The following is an 18,038-nucleotide window of genomic DNA, read 5'->3' as shown; positions in this document are numbered from 1 at the left end:
GTTGCCACTGTTGGTAACTATTCTCAAACTATTTAGTAACACTGCATCAATAGCAATTAATCTTAACACAAAAATATGTAGCTCCAGACATCACAACATAAATGAATTACACAGCAATACATTTAATGATAAGATTAAATCCCACTGTTCAATATAATAATTAAATGCCAACACCGACTTAAGGAAAAAATAAACCTCATTATGATGAAATAAATTCCTAAGACTGCTTGAACTGACTACAATATATACTACCATCAAAACAGAATTAAGGGGCGCCTGGGTGGCGCAGTCGGTTAAGCGTCCGACTTCAGCCAGGTCACGATCTCACGGTCCGTGAGTTCGAGCCCCGCGTCGGGCTCTGGGCTGATGGCTCGGAGCCTGGAGCCTGTTTCCGATTCTGTGTCTCCCTCTCTCTCTGCCCCTCCCCCGTTCATGCTCTGTCTCTCTCTGTCTCAAAAATAAATAAAAAACGTTGGAAAAAAAAATTAAAAAAAAAAAAAAAACAGAATTAAGTGGAAGCCTGTAAGTATTCTTCCAAAAGCCTGAACACAGTGAACTACATTACTTGATCCCTGCCTGTGTACTCATTTCTGCTACTGTAATTCCCATGGAGCATAACCAGTGCCAATCATAACAAAAGAATCAAGTGAAGAGCCCAGGGAGATGCTCGGTTTTAGGAATCTCTAATCTGGTATAAATTCCACTCATAGGGAAAACAAAAATAGTTACTAGTGAGACAGTCATATATAGCTGAATTGTTCTTCTATTAGTTCACCCATCAAAAACAATTATCATTTGGCTCAAATATGAAATTTACACTGGTTCTGTTCATTAATGCCTTCAATTCTCTAAAGTATAAGTTTGAGTCATCCGTCTGGAAAGTTTGTACACACCACCTTCAGGAGTCTGCCTGTAGAGCTGCTGGAGCTCTTTTCAGAAGCACCCACACAGGTGCTGCGAACAGGCGGGGGCATTTCAAGAACAGACTTGCCTTCACTCAACATGCAGAGACAGAATTTAGTACTACTAAGTAACTGCCCACCACTGCGCACATGCACACGTGTACACACGCAGTGGCACACACATACACGTGCACACACACACACAAAACTGAACAAGACAACATGAAAATGGACACAAAAACAAAACCCAAACAACAGAAAACAATTTATGGCTGGTGTTCCATTTAGCTATAAGACAGTATGTTCTACGGAAATTCATAGATATTAGGTAAACTTCAGTGGCAGATGTCTTTTAAAAAAAGAGATATATAGGTATAATTGTGTTCTCAGAGGCGTCATCACCTGACAGACATCAGAACGGATGCCAGTTTTCCAAAATCCTTGACTACTCAGCTCCACAGTTACTTCTCGCCTCATTGTATTCTTCTGTCGTATTTTTTGGAGCGCCTCCTAAAAAAGAACTCATTACGATAAGTAACCTGACAGTTGTAAGGTAATATTAAGCCAAACATCAAGCATTAGACTATAAGCTGGATTCACTGAATATCACCCTTATATTCAGGTATTCAAACCTCTTTATGCCAAATTACAATATTTTATTTGAAATGAAGGCCAGGATCCTCAAAGCCTTGGGTGTAAGTCGGTCTTTCCTGGTAACTACATAAGAAAAAAAATCTAAACCAAATCGACTATTCTGGTGAGTTCAAGTAAAAAATGACCTTGTACTGATAAACAAAATGTGATGTTTGGGACTTAAAATCATCATGTAAAAATTATACTTATATCAAGCCTTATGTTAAGCATTTACATCTAAGAAAGACAATCAGTAAATTAACCTGCAACCCACCTAATTCTAAAAGTTGCTTCTAATTTGCAAAACCCTTACAAAAACTCTTGCAGGGGTACATTTTATTTTAAAAAGACAATGATTCAAAACTTTTGCAAGACATAATCAAGACTTTGCAAGACTCTTTTACCTCCCTTCAAAAAACTAATTATAAAAAATAATTTTATATTTGTATGCTTACTCAATAAGAATCTCACAGGAACTCATCTCACAGGAACTCACAACAACAACTACTGCACCACTCCCACCATTAAGTGCCTACCACAGACCAAATACCATTGGGGGGAAAGTTCAATGGAGTATTTCAGAAGTCCACACAAGCACCTATTTCCCTGGGTCCACCAACAGAGAGAAATTTGAGTCAGCCTCTCTTAGCCTTGTTTCCCTCCTTTTTAATGAAGATGTCTGGCTCAAATCACAGGAAGTGGACAAGACCAGAATGCAAACGCTTTTCCCATCTTCAAAGTCTGGTTCTCTTATACTACCAAAGCAGAATAAAACTTCAATGAGATAAAATCTATGTTGACATTGAATCCACTTATTCTTAAAATTATGAATTAAGAATTAAAACATAAATAATCCTGGAATACAGGGATAATACTACCCATTAGTAAAAAATATGGAATTTGGGATATAAAACCTTAGAAGTTCACCCTACTAAACTAACAGACATATGGAAGATAATCTTTTACAACCTTAAGATGAAGAAACTTGAGTAAGACCCACGTTGTACTATATGCAGTCTAATTAATGATAAAAAACTGACCTAGCAAGTTTTAAAATTTGGAAAATTTCTAAAAGATACATTTATTCCCAATCGTAGGAATCCATGAAGAAACTGGCCTTTTTAGGGGGAAAATGCTTAGATACTGAAAGATGGAAAAGAAAATCAATCTATATACCAATGTGAGGAAAAAGTATGATATTTTTAAGTGTTTTTCCACCTTATTCTAGAAGAATGGTGCAATGCAATAATCTTGAAATAACTCTGAAGCACATCATCATTTATCACAGAACAGGATTTGATACCAACCTCCCTTTGTGCCAGCTTCTGTTTGTCAGTTTGTTTAACTTTGGGACTATTTGCTAGGAGGTGGCGAAGTTTCACATAACTCTTCCACAGTTTCTGGTACCTAAGGAAAAGGACAGACAGACATCTCAGACAAGGAGTATGAGAATCTGAAGTGCAATAAAACCAGTTGTTTTAATAGGCCTGCTGAATCATAAATTACATTCTTTTGGAGATCCTTAATGGTAACAAACCTTCATTCTAAGGAAGGATATGATTTGGGGGCAGTGGGGCAGGATGACCAAGAGTCATCTGGAACCTAGTAATTAAGTTCATTATTATAAGTCTGTGTTGAAAATGAGGTGTCACTATATGCCTGAATCTCTCTGGAAAGAATTCCAAAGAAACATAAAAACCAACAGAAATATGTATCATTTCTCATCATTACCTATTTTATTTAAATATGTACTTTCTGAGGTTGTTGAAAGAAAGATCCCTTACTTAACAAGGATACTGTCGGTCTCTGAACTGCCTACATTGAAAATAAAAGCTGGAGAATATTAGAAAAGAGAACCCCATCCATGCCAATACCCAAGCTACACAGATGTCTCCATTTCTCCACTGGAGAAGGAAAAAGACGAATGGTGTGCACCAATTTGTATTTACCATGACAAAAATAAGCTTATTTGTTGCAGCCAAATATGGGATAAGCTGGCTCAGTGTAAAGGATCCTGTTAAAGCGTCTTGGGAATGAAGAGAAATGCGGTCCTTTAGCAGCACACAGTCCTGCCATCGGAGAGTCCACGACAGCCTATCACATTCTACTAACATTTTTGACAAGAAGGGACTTTCAAAGAATTTTGTCATATTCAAACTGCTCCTTTCTTGGCCTTAGCTGGGTCTCTCCTTTTTGGTAACAATTTTTTAGAGAATGGAGGAAAGAAAGAAGTACTTACACAGTGCCTGGTTCACTGCTTCATACTTTTATCCAAAGGGGGGAAAAAAAGAACAAAACCCTTTAGCCTCTTCTAATGTATCAGCCAGAATTGTATTTATGAATTGAAAATCTCCCATGCCCTTTTCTCCCATTATGAATCCTTAAAAAAAAAAATTAAGTCAGGAAACCATTTTTTCGTTTGTTTAACGAGGTAGGAAATCCAAACACTTCTGAAGAATATAATGGAACTATTTCTATTCCCACACATCCTCAGCTTCTCCCAGAAAAACACTAACAAGCGAGTTGGAAAAACTCAAACGTGGAAAGTAACATCAATTCTAAGAGTCAGAAGTCATGCCTTCTCCTTAGAACACAACCTTTGACTTTGCATAGGATCCTGAGCTTATTAAGATGCCTCCCAAAATAGAACTCTGCATAAATCCGGCAGTGCTAGGAACCAACATGGTGTTACTTTCCTCTAGAGTACACTGGAAAAGTAAATAATAATAATAACAATAAATATTATAATGATGAATAAAGGAAAAGTTCCTTAAAGGTTAAAAACATACAGGACTCATGTTGACCAAAACTGCCAAGGATAATCCTATTGAATAATAATTACCTACAGTCAAATCAATAGAGAAGATAATTCTTCAGGAGCTACCAAAACGTGTTTCATTTGATAACCTAAATTTGGAAACATGGCTCATTTCAGGTCTTAATTTTTTACAAAGAAAGCATCCACTAAAGGGTATTCCTCTGCTAATTCAGCTGTTAGTAGAAGGTGAAATTGGCTATGACAAACACTGAGAAATATCTTACTGTGGATCTCCTGCATAACTCAACTGTGCAGGGCGTATCCCAAAATGGACGATAATCGGAAAAGTAATCACATCAGGGTTGAACTGTTCACGATCCAGTTGATCAATGCGGACAGAGCTAGGTTTCTAGAGAGAAAAATCAAAGCCGTTTATTCCCATAAGAAGACTTTCAATATTGACTTTAACCTAAGTAAGGAAGAAATTAATCGGGTTTTTTTCTGGGAAAGCCTCATCCCCCAAGGGAAAATGTCATTTAAAATACTTTAATCATAGCAGCTATTCTATATAAAAACTATAATGTCATCCCTGTAAATGAGTCTATGCCATTTGGCATAATGAACAATGAGTCTGTCCTTTTTTGTAGTCCACATAGAAACCTTTAAAAATTAAACTTTTAAAAGGACACCTAGTCAGATATAACTTTTCCTTAACCTCTCTAAAGACACAGGGGAAATATTCCACATTACAGGGAAGAAATGTGCTGGCTTATTGTGTTTCATTTCACATATCAAATGAATGGCTTACTTCTACTCAGGGTACACAGATGCCTCTCTCCATATTTTTTTCCATTAGTTCTCTATGTACCTTGTTTTTTCCTTTCTTTTGTTTAAATTGCAGTAGAATTCATATATATCATTATATTGGTTTCAGGTATAGGACATAATAATTCAATATTTGTATACACCATGAAATGATCACCACAGTCTAGTTAGCAACTGTCACCATACAAAGCTACAAAATTTTTTCTTATGATAAGAACCTTCAAGATCTTTTCTTGGCAACTTCCAAATATGCAACACAGTATTACTGACTTATACTCACTATGCTTTACATTACATCGCCATGACTTATATATTTTATAACTGAAAGTGTATACCTCTTGATCCCCTTCACTCATTTTGCCCACTCCCCTTCCTCTCTGGCAACCATCAATCTGTTCTCTGTATCTAAGTTTGGCTTTGCTTTGTCCATTCATTTTGTTTTTTGATTTCACATGTAAGGGAAATCATACAGTGTTTGTCTTTTTCTGGGACTTATTTCACTTAGGGTAATACCATCAAGGTCCATTCATGTTGTTGTAAATGGTAAGATTTTATTCTTTTTTATGGCTGAGCACTATTCCATTGTGTGTGTGTATTCATCTACTGATGAACACCGATTTTTTTCCGTATCTTGACTACTGTAAATAATACTGCTAGAACATAAACGTTCATATCTTTTTGAATTCGTGGTTCTGTTTCCTTCAAATAAATACTCAGAAGTGGAACTCATGGGTCATGTGGTATATTTTCAGTTTTTTGAGGAACCTCCATACTGTTCTCCACAGTGACTGCACCAATGTACACTCCCAATAGTATACAAGGGTTACTTTTTCTCCACACCCTCACCAACACTTGTTATTTCTTGTCATTTTGGTAATAGCCATTCTGAAAGGTACAAGGTGACAATTCATGATTTTGATTTGCATTTTCCTAATGATTAGTGATGTTGAGCATCTTTTCATATGCCTGTTGGCCATTTGTATCTTCTCTGGAAAAATGTCTATTCAGATCTTCTGTCCATTTTTAATCAAATTATTTGGGTTTTTTGGTTATTGAACTGTGTGAGTTCTTTATATATTTTGGATATTAACCCTTTATTGGATATCTGATTTGCAAATATCTTCTCCCATTCAGTAGGTGGCCTTTTCATTTTGTTGATGATCTCCTTCACTGAACACAAGTTTTTCAGTTTGATGTAGTTCCATTTGTTTACTTTTGCCTTTGTTGCCTTTGCGTTTTTGGAGTCCGGTACGAAAACATCATTGCCCAGACCAATGCCAAAGAGATTCCACCTATGTTTTCCCCTGTAAGTTTCATGGTTTCAGATCTTACATTCAAGTCTTCAGTCCATTTTGAGTTAATTTTTGCATATGGCATAGGTAGTGGTCCAATTTCATTCTTTCACATGTGGCTGTCCAGTTTTCCCAACACAATTTATTGAAGAGACTTCCTTTCCCCATTGTATATTCTTGCCTCCTTTGTCATAAATTAATTTACCATATATGCAGGAGTTTATTCCCAGGCTCTCTATTCTGTTCCACTGATCATTGTGTCTATTTTTCTTTTTGCTAATGCCATACTGTTTGATTACTATAGCCCTGTTGTATAGTTTGAAATCAGGGAACATGATGCCTCCAGCTCTGTTCTTTCTTAAGACTGTTTTGGCTAGTCAAAATCTTTTGTGGTTCCACACAAATTTTAGGATTGTTTATCCTATTTCTGTGAAAAATGCCATTAGAATTTTGATAGGGGTTGCACTGAATCCACAGATTTCTGTGAGCAATATGGACATTTTAATAATATTAATTCCAATCCATGAGCACAGAACACCTTTTCATTTGTGTCTTCAATTTCTTTCATCAACGTCTTACAGTTTTCAGAGGACAGGCCTTTCACTTCCTAGTTTCAATTTCCTCCTAGGTGTCTTATTCTTTTGATGTAATTATAGATGGGACTGTTTTCTTAATTTCTCTTTCTGATAGTTTGCTGTTAATATATAAAAATCCAACAAATTTTTATGTGTTGATTTTTTTTTACCCTACAACTACACTGAATTCACTTATTGGTTCTAACAGTTTTTTGGTGGAACCTTTAGAGGTTTTCTATATATAAAGTCATATCATCCACAAATAGTGACAGTTTTACTTCTTCCATACAATTTGGATGCCTTTTATTTCTTTTTCCTGCCTAACTGCTCTGGTAGGACTTCCAATACATGTTGAATAAAAGTGAGCATCCTTGTCTTACTCCCGATCTTATGTATTCCTTTAATTCTACACCTTTAAAATAGAAGGTATGGTGGTACAAAAACCAAATGGTTAAGCTTCTCATTATGTCCATGGAGAACACTTTTTAATTTTAATAGAAGCCTCATTTTTTTTATTCTAATACAGGAAGAAGTGAACAGGTGCTTCCTTCTTCAGTTAACAACATACTGTTTGTGAAATACCTTTCTTTCATCCTAAAAGGTGAAGTTTGTGAAAAGATGGTAAAAGCTATTATATAACCTCCTTGCTTATAATCCAGCTCTCACAGCAGTCCCTAATTAGAAACTAAACTCTTTGACTCAGCTGCTTTAGAGCCAAATGCCACAGAGTTGATCCACGTGGAGGCCAATAAGATTCGTTCTGCCATACAGCAATGCCCACAGTCAGAGTCTGGTTGGTGGCCTGGTTTAACCAGGACAGAGGGGTTTCAATGGTAAAACTGAGAAAACCCCCAGCAACTGAAACAAGCTGGTTACCCTACCCATAATTGTAGCCCCACTCAGCCATCTGACAAATCCAAGTAAGTGACAAAATAAATACATCTGTGTAAATTCATACACATTGATTAGAAAACAATGTATACTTAAGTTTTAAAAGAATATTTAAATGTCACTTAACAGTCAAAAGTTCACTAGTATTTGGAAAAGTTGAACTCTGCTCTCAAAATTAATAAACTTCTTGGAGAAGATTTTCTAGAAACAGGTAACCTAATATGAAATTATTTAAACGCCCATCATCAGTAGCAACATGTTATTTATGTCTAAGAAATGTTACCGAGATTTTGTATATCTAAGCAGCAGGATACAGTTTTAAAAGAGGAATCGCACAACTGAAAATGCCAGTGAATTATTCATGTTTTCATGATTTTAAACACCATGCTATGGCATCAACCAAAGAAATTGTGATTTAAAATATCTATAGCATCTCTAAATTTACAGAGGGGCAAGATGAAATAAGTTCTAGACTTTGGCCACACCCTACAATATCCATCATACCAGCTTTGAGGAAGAATAAAAAAAAGTTCTTGCTAATGACCAAAGTATTCCCTGGCAGAGGCAAAGTGCCTCAGGAGGGAGATTAATTCTTTTAAGTTCTGCAGCAATAAAGTACTTAATGTGACCATAATGGCTTGAAAAATTTAATAAAGTCTCCAATATTCTTACCACTGGGTAATCTTTCAAAGCAAGCACTGCAGAGGATAAAATGTGATGCCATATCTACTCTGCTCTATTCGCAAAAGATATAATGAAATGATGTTTCCATGATACTGAATTTCAGAATATTTTCCTCCTTTAAACATATTTTTATTAATTTTAACATGTCACCAAGTCTGGCACCCAAACTTATCTTTCTTAATTTATTTCTGATTACTTCCCAACATAAACCTTTCATCCTGATTAATCTGGTTTCATTATCTTCAAAACTGGCCATTTATCCTTCCAAGTATATGAATTTATTCATGCCAATAAATTCTACAATTTCTCGATTCCTTAAAGACCTCCCTGTAGCCTTTATGAAGTATCCCTGGCAGCCTGGTCCAGGGATCCCGCCTGAAACTACAGGCCTTCTTGATTGGCTTTTCGACTGACTAGTCCACTGATTCAACAATTCATCGCAGACTACTTTCACATGGCTATGCCACGAGTTTGTGCCCGGACAAACAACATATATAATCTATGTACTTCACTAACACCTAGCTCAAACAGTAGTCCCTCAACAAAGGAGCTAAATGATAATCATGGCAATGGAGTAAATATCCTCAATGCCTTTGGCTCAAAAACAAGCAATGGATGAATCAGAAAAGCACTGCGGGATTTTTTTTTTAAACTAGAGATCCTTGGGCCCCATACTTGAAGTATATATGGGTGGGGACAGTCAGGGCATTCTTACTTTTTCAAAAGCTTTCCAACTGATTCTAGGATTTTAGGAAATGTTAACCATTCTGTGGAAGGAAGCCCCAGGGTGAAAGTGTTCCCAAAGTGTCTACTACAGATCATGAGACTCTTCAGGCAGACCCACCAAGATGAAAAGGTGTGTCTCCCACCACCGTCACCCCCACCCATCCTCTGACCCCACTTTAAAACTGGCAGAAGAAATGTAAATTAATGCAACTATTTAAGAAGAAAAACCAAATTCACAGTTATATTGTCATAATGCTATGACTTATAGATTTTAGAGTTACTTTAACAATTATTTATGTGGCCTAACAATGTAATTGTAAAAACTGTATGATTAAGTTTTAAACAAGTTTTATGTTTAAACATATTTTTATTAAGCACTTTCACTGTCTAAATTTGTTTGAAACAATCAGTATTAGCTGGAATGTTTGATTTGTAAATAGTAACATTTTGTCTGTACAGATGTTACTGTCATGCTAGAAAAAGTTGATCCAGAGTTTTTATTTTTATGAATCAAGGCTATTAAACAATTTGGCAGCCTTTTAAAAACAACAGCTTTGTTTAAATAGATTACTGTTTCTTTACATAAAAATATTTTAATTCTCCATTTCTGGAAAACTTTATCCTGATAAGAAGCCAATATATAATTATTTTATGATTACAGTAACATACTTTAGAGAAAAAACTTTTAATTCATATAAATATACAAAAGAGTATTTTCTTTATAAGAGAATCTATTTAACTTTTGACTTTCTGCTCTTAATATTTTCATTTTTACTTCAAGAATTAACATTACAGGCTAATTTTTAGAAAAAAAAATAAGAAACAAAGAAATGGGAAATATTGGTAATAAGTATGGCAAAGGATCAATGAAAAAGGACAAGTATCACAAAAGAAAATTAGACAAGAGATAGTAATAGGTCATTATCAAAAGAAAACATGAAAGGCCAAGAAACATTTAAAATACCAATTTTTGCTAGAAACCAAAATACATACTGAACTACATAATTTTTCCCCCGGGTAAATTGATAGTATTTTTGTTAAACTAGTACACTATAACCAATATGGAGACATGGGCATGCTCATATACTCCCGGTCAAAGTGCAAATTTTAGAACCTTTCTAGAAGGCAATTTACAACATGTATCAAAAGCCTTAAAAACGTGCGTATCTTCAGGGGCTCCTGGGTAGCTCAGTCAGTTGAGCATCCAACTCTTGGTTTCAGCTCAGGCCATGATCTCACAGTTTCATGAGTTTGAGTCCCCTGTCGGGCTCTGCACTAACAGTGCGGCGTGTGCTTGAGATTCTCCCTTTCTCTGCCCCTCCCCTGCTCACACTCTCTGTCTCTCTCAAAATAAATAAATAAAAACTTTTTAAAATGTGTATATCTTCAGCCTACTAATATCATTTATGGGACTTCTTCCTAAAATATTAAACGGACACATAATCAATGATACACACATATTTATGTATATATGTGTTTATACATGCATATACAAATTCACTACAGCACTATTTGTGACAGCAAAACTCTGGAAGCAACCTAGGTGTCCAATAATAGGGGGTAAATTGAATAACTTAGGAGCCTTTTCAAATTATACTCATAAAGAAATTAAGACTATGAAAAACTAATTTTGTGGTTGTTTCTGGAAGAGGAAGAAAAGAAAAACATCTGAATATTAATATTTAATTGTATGATGCCAATTTTGTTTTAAAACAATATGAAAGTCTCTAAAGAGGTTAGAAAAGTAAATAGTAATATCTCTGGAAAATGGAACCATGGATAACTTTTATTGTCTTCTCTGGGATGTTTTCTCTATTATCTTAATTTTCTATAGTGAAGTATGTTACTTTTATACTCAGAAAAAAATCAGATATGAACATATCTAAAAACTTTTAAATTCTCCATAATGGGCAAAATTTACTAATCAGAGAAATTTACTACTCAATATGACTACCTTGTCAATTTTTTTTTTTATTTACTAAATATTTAAAAGGAAAAATTACTTGGGGCACCTGGGTGGCTCAGTCATTAAGCACCTGACTCTCGATTTCAGCTCAGGTCATGATCTCATGGTTTGTGGAATCAAGCCCCACAATGGGCTCTGTGCTGACAGTGTGGAGCCTGATTAGGGTTCTGTTTCCCTTTCTCTCTGCCCCCCCAAATAAATAAATAAACATTAAAAAAATAAAATGAAATTTAAAAAAGGGAAAATTATTCAAAGGACAAGAATGAATACTTAAAACTTTTAAAATGTTTTGTTACTGTTTTTGTCAACATTCAAACCTGGAAAGAGTCTCAGAACATGTAATTCAGTCTCAGAACGTGAAAGCACCAGAACATACCGTTCCAGGGTTGGTGACGATCATGCCTTTGCATTCTTCTGCGTATTTCTGCCATTCAAGTTCTTCCCACTGAAGCATATTGGCGATCTCCTCTTCGGGAACCAGGGCTTTGCTACACCGTAATAAGTAAAGGAGAATCTGGTGCATGGACAGCACTTCCTTTCCTCCATCTAGAGTAGGAGTGGAAAGAGAGGGAAAAATAAGGCTACTTAACAGCCAATCATCAGCCGAATAAGGAAAAACAAAACAATAAGGGGAAAAAAGGACATTTATAAAAAAGAAATTTAGAATTTACATTGTTTAACCAGGTGCCAAATAATACAAAAGCCATTTGTTTCACTGATGAACAGTGCTCATAAACCATCTCATTTACTAAAATGGCAACAACAACATTATAAATGATAAAAGGCTCCATTTGTGAGGCATGAATATAAAAAAAGTGCCTACCTAAATAAATTTAAAACCACCTAGCATAAAGAGCCACAGTTTATAATATACAGAACTATGTTATGTCTTAAATATTTTATCATTCCTTCTAAGGTAACAGATGAAAGCTCTTTAGAAGTGATGTTACTGTCTTAAGGAAATTCTAAGCTTTTATGAGGTATTTATGGATGTTTCCAATAAGCTATTGTTGCATTATGGTCTAATTTTTTGGTGCTAATGTGCTGCACCTGCCGTGATGAATAGCACTAAAAAGCCTGTACTAATATCATGAAGATCATTATGGAGTTAGTACACGGAAAAAATACCAAGTACTCTGAGGCTTACAGAAGCATATATTACCAAGTACAGAGCATAAAAACAACAAAGGATATAATTAAAGTACCTTGGAAAGAGCCAATTAATCTGGTACTTGATGAACCAAAGACATTAATATAATGTGGCCATTAATTTTGTGTTCACATGCTTCTGCCGTCTCTTTGGGCTTAACTTCTTGACCAATGTATGCAACCACCTTGTACCCCTTTTCTTTGCCTAATCTCGACCCAAGGAAGGACAAGAGGTCTGAAGGTATGGGGAACAATGACCACCCTCCCCAGGTCAGGAGATATGCTAGGAACTGCAACATAGGGCCAAACACTTCATGGAGAAACAAGGGGACCAAGATGATGGGGATGGGTGGGCACAGATGAGAGTGTCCTATTTGTGCTAGAGGGATTAGTGGTACCCAAGGAATTTGGGTTACTAGAAAGAGGATAAAAGATCTTTATATAAGTTGCTGTGAGATAACAGCCTGGACAGGATTACACATCTGAGAAAGAAGAAAGTAAAGATCAAAATTCCTTTTTGATCTGTATTTTTTTTTAAATCTCAGATGCTGTTATGGAACTGGACAGCATTGCTGCTCTAGAGCTACTATATATGTAGGCATGCATTCATTCACTAAATACTTGCTTATATGCAGTAAGTATTTACTGAGCACCTATTATGCAGCAGGCACTCTTCTAGACCCTGGAGACACAATGGTGACCTAAACAGCTAAAACCCCCTATATTCCAGAGAAGGGAAAGAGACCATAAAAAACAACTACATGACAGAGCAGGTCAAGATGAACATTCTTCCGTGAAGCAGAATCAAAATGGGCAAGGCACTACGGCTGTATTTAAAATGGTGGTCAGGAAACGAGTCTTCAAACAGGTGTCATGTGAGCAAAGACTAGAAAGAAGCAGAGGAACCCACCATGCAGCAATCTGGGAGAAGAGTGTCTCAGACAGAAAAAAACAGCAGAAGTCCTATGGAAAGCGGGACCGATGTGTTCTAGGAACTGCAAAGAGGCCACCGTGGATGGAGTGAAGTAAGGAACAGAGTACGGAAGAGGTGGCAGGGAAGTCAGATCTTGCACAGCTTTTACAGAGCACACTAAGAGCTCTGCATTCTATTCTCACAAGGGAGCAGGGTTTTTACCATTATGTGCCAGGCACTACGAGTGGTCCCCTGTCACAGCCATGGAAAAAAACAAACAAAAACACAAGCTCCAGGTCCTCAAGACATATATGTAAGCTAATAATGATTAATCACAACAGTTCCTAGAGGAATCTTCATAGATAGCATTCTGAAAACAGAGTTCCCTTAATCAAAGATAGAGTCTCCAAAAAAGAAAAAAGAAAGAAAAAAGAAAAAGTCCAAGAAGTGACTAAAATACAATCAACCCACATGAGGACATGCTCCACCTACTGATTCAGAATACTGCTCACAGCAGCGAAATCTTTTTATGCCTCATGACAAAACATCTGCTTTAAATCCAAGAGTCACCTTTGATTAACAAACTTCCACTGTTAAGGGCATATTTCTCAGAGTCTGTCCCAAAAAAACATTTCAATCTCCCTGCATATAAGATGTCTTCCTCAATCCATGATGTTCCCCTCTTTGCTAAGGAGCCCGGCAAAGCCACAATGCCTCTCTGTCTGAGCCCCCCGTGGTCTCTACTTCCAGGGGGTCTGAGGCAAACAGATGGACAAGAGAACTTTAAAACCAGAATATGCTGATGTATGCTACATGTGTATACATACTGAACAGCAGACAGAAAGGAACACTAGAGAGCCCCGAGAAGAACTACCACACTGACTAGATTCACCAGGAACCAAGAAAAGAACAAAATAATATTTGGCTCATAATCTCTACATTTGGTAGTACCCCTAAAGAGAACTCCGAGCCTACAAGGATCCAACAGAAGCCCAGGATGCCATAGGAAGGTGGAGAGTGTTGTTCTAAGGATTAGAAAAAAACACTCAGATTTTATTTGGGGAGACTGGGGTACGGTGGAAGGAGCAAATACGTGCAACGCCAGGTATACAAAAGAGCACTAGAACCTCCCTACTAGCAGTTACGGAGGGCTGACTTCCTAGCCCCGCAAAGAGAAGTGAAATAGAATTTGCAGCTACGAGCATGGAACTAGAGGGTATTATCCTAAGCAAAATTAGTCAGTCAGAGAAAGACAAATATCATATGACTTCACTCATATAAGGACTTTAAGACACAGAACAGATAACACAAGGGAAAAGAAGCAAAAATAATATAAAAACAGGGAAAGGGACAAAACATAAGAGACTCTTAAATATGGAGAACAGAGGGTTACTGGAGGGGTTGTGGGAGGGGGGATGGGCTAAATGGGTAAGGGGCATCAAGGCATCTACCCCTGAAATCACTGTTGCACTATATGCTAACTTGGATGTAAATTTAAAAATAAATAAATAAACAAACAAAACAAAACAGCAATGAAATAGACTAAGTGCTATGAATTTAAAGCAAAAAGTCTAAAAAAACAAAAAGTATTGGAAGAGGGGAATACCTGAGCCTACAAACCAAGGGCAAAGCCCAATTTAGAAGAATACCAGCAAGATAAAGAAAAAAGGCCACCAAATGCTCCTAAGAATGCTTTTACCTAGTTCACATACAAAGCTGCTAATGAGAAAAGAGAGCTTTATAGCAGCATCAAAACTAGAGCCATGTAAAAACATACACATCGGTGCAAAGTCGGTGATGCTGAAGGAGAAATTGTAAATCCATGCTGAAACCTGCTAAATATTTTAAATGGCAACTAACACCTAAAAAGATAGGTATTTACCACTGTGACAAAGCAGAAACTCAGGACAGATAACCGGAGATGAAAGTTTTACCCAGGGGAGGATCAAGGCACTACTCCAGGTCCAGTACTGGGGCGCAATCCTTGTGGAATGTAAGAAAAGGAAGATGAGACCAGAGTCCTGCCAGAGCCTGCGGGGCAAGGGCTGCATCCCTCACACCCAGCCCGGTAAAAAAGTCACTCCATAAATACTTGTGGAATGATTTTCTGAAGCAGATAAATAACATGGCCACTTGCTCACAGACTGCCATGAATTTACTAATGTTAATGAATTGGCTCTTTTGGTTTGTCTGTTTTGCTACATGTTTATGTTGGGGATTTATGGAACTATGTCACTGAGGGCTAGGAAGTAATTTTTATCTCATTGGCTGAGATAAATAGGACATGATATAAATGAGAAATGAGAGCGGGTAAGCTAAGGTTAGCAGGAATTCTGCCAGCACTGGGACTGGAGCTGTGACAACGGCTCATTATTCGGGAAGAACTGGAGTTTGTGTTTCGGGGAATGAATCTGGACAGTCATTAACGAACTGACAGACTTTATAAACTGTTTCTCAGAGACCCAATTCTCTCAGCTTATATTGCTTGATTATTTATATGGGGGGGGGGGACAATTTGTTAGGGAATCTGTGTTAAGAATATGGCTGGTTAAACAAGTATTTTTCAATGGTGTAATAGTTATTTTAAGAACTATAAAAATACCTTCCTCTTTCCTACATGGAGAATAACTGTATAACTGCATTATTATGTTTCCTGTATATTCCTGCTAACATGTCTTCACATAATCTCAACTTTTGAAAATGTGTATTAACAGGTATTTTCTAAACTCCCCCCTCAAAAAATCACTCTCCAAATAGAAAGTCATATTAAGATGCTATATCAATTGATGTTTTTATCCCACTACACTTGGCCCCCTGGGAATTTTGAGATAGTCTCCCTCTCTGGCTCTCTCTCAGCCATGCCTTGAAAACTGCTTCTCCAGAATGGGGCAATTTCCAGAAATCAATTTGCAAGGTAATAAACAGATTTGCAAAACGGATTCAGGAATTCCGAGGGTTTACTACAGTGATGATGTAAGCAATGACCAGGTTTCCCAGAAGTACAGCTTCCTGTCTTGAGTTATACCCTGCCTTGGCCCCAGGTAGAGCAAGAATAAAACCTTTAATTCAAGAAGAGCTCTTATCAATAGTCTGGCTACCAACGGTAGAGGTAGGGATTGGAAAGAAACAAAAACTTGAGAAAATCCTTAAAATCTCAATAAACTAGTTGCTCTGTGATTTGACTCCTGGTAAACTGGCCTGCATTAAATAATCCTTGGTTTTAAACTATAAGCTTAATTTTGGATAAATCTGTATGGAGCAAATGAAACCACTGTCTTCAAAACTGTGTAAACTGGGGAACTAAAGAAAAATTATGATGACTGATACACTGTCAATTAGATATAATAAATTGATATAAATGAAAAGTAAATGAGAATGAGAGGATCATGAAATACCTGAAATATATGAAAGCTGCTCTTTCTCATAAGAGTTCAAGTAAGATGCAGATAATCACCATGAGATTACATTTTGCCTGTCAGATAGACAAACTATAAAAGACATAATATCCAATGTGGACAGATACATAGAAAAAGGATACTGTTAAAAATGTTGGTTAGAACTACCTATTATGTCCTTTCTAGAGAACATGTGGGCAACATCTTTCTAGATTTAAAATGTGCATACTGTCTTAACAAATAATTTCACTTCTAGAACTCTAGCTCATAGAAGATGTACAAGACTATTGTTGAAGTATTCATATGTACTGGAGAAAAGAACAGAGATCTCTAAAATATTCGTCACTAGAGGAACTGTCCAAAAAATTAATGTCCATTCATACTACAGAATGCTATGAAGGTGTTAAAGAATAAGGCAATGTATTTTTATAGCGGATGTCTGAAATAGTCAAGTAAAAAAAGGCAAGCTGTATAACATATTTAGTGTTATCCCACTTGAAGAAGAAAAGCATAATTTTCCCTATATGGATTAAAACGAATACAAACCAAACCATTTATAGCACCTACTCATTTTCACCCTTCTAGAAGGGGATGTTTACTTTTTTGCTTTACACACTTTTGTATTATTTGTGTACATACAAACACACACACACACACACACACACACACACACACACACACAGTTGAGCCAATAAAGGGTAAAGGTAACACTTCAATTCTGTGAAGAAAGAATGATCTTTCCAATAAATGGTGCAGGGTCAACTGGATGTCCATATTTAAAAAAAGGAATCTTGATTCTTATACCAATTAGAGAAACAAATTTTGAGACATATTAAAGATCTAATTTCTAGAAAATACAGGAGAGTATCTCGATGACCTTAAGATAGGCAAAGATTTCATAAACAAGATACAAAAAGCTCTAAGCATAAAAGGAAAATTGGGTATAGACTATGTTAAAATTAAGAATTTATGTTCATCAAAAATCACCATTAAGATAATTAAAAAGCAATCAACAGAGGAGGTATTAGCAATCTATACATCTCACAAAAGTCTCATCTATAATCCATATACTATATACCTACAAATAAATGAGAAAAAGGCAGACATCACTGAGTAGAAAAATAAGCTAAAGACTTAAACAGACACTTCAAAAGACAATATCCAAATAGTTAATATATGAAATGATGCTCCATTTCATAAGTCATTAGGGAAATGAAAATTAAAACAATAATGTGATACCTCTGAACACTCAACAAAATGGCTAACTTGAAAAAGAAAGAAAAATGCCAGGTGTTGGTGAGAATGCAGAATAACTTGAAAGGTCATATA

General features: G+C 36.3%; 1 protein-coding gene across 6 annotated transcripts in view; it reads right to left on the bottom strand.

Moving 5' to 3' along the window:
- DROSHA (drosha ribonuclease III) overlaps nucleotides 1-18,038 on the bottom strand; it is a 126,179-nt gene that overhangs the window by 61,155 nt on the left and 46,986 nt on the right. For 5 of the 6 annotated variants that reach the window (XM_049648241.1, XM_049648240.1, XM_049648243.1 and 2 more), the window contains 4 exons: nucleotides 11,629-11,798; nucleotides 4,578-4,702; nucleotides 2,843-2,942; nucleotides 1,305-1,412 (listed from right to left, as the gene is read on the bottom strand). In XM_049648241.1, the coding sequence (XP_049504198.1) occupies nucleotides 1,305-1,412; nucleotides 2,843-2,942; nucleotides 4,578-4,702; nucleotides 11,629-11,798 (503 nt within the window). The remainder of the gene's footprint in view (nucleotides 1-1,304; nucleotides 1,413-2,842; nucleotides 2,943-4,577; nucleotides 4,703-11,628; nucleotides 11,799-18,038) is intronic. The other variant, XM_049648244.1, reaches the window with a different exon arrangement.

The sequence above is a fragment of the Panthera uncia genome, assembly GCF_023721935.1.
Source record: "Panthera uncia isolate 11264 chromosome A1 unlocalized genomic scaffold, Puncia_PCG_1.0 HiC_scaffold_17, whole genome shotgun sequence".
NCBI lineage: Eukaryota > Metazoa > Chordata > Mammalia > Carnivora > Felidae > Panthera > Panthera uncia.
The sequence above is the reverse complement of the archived record's forward strand: the minus strand, read 5'-3'. Positions and strand labels throughout refer to the sequence as shown.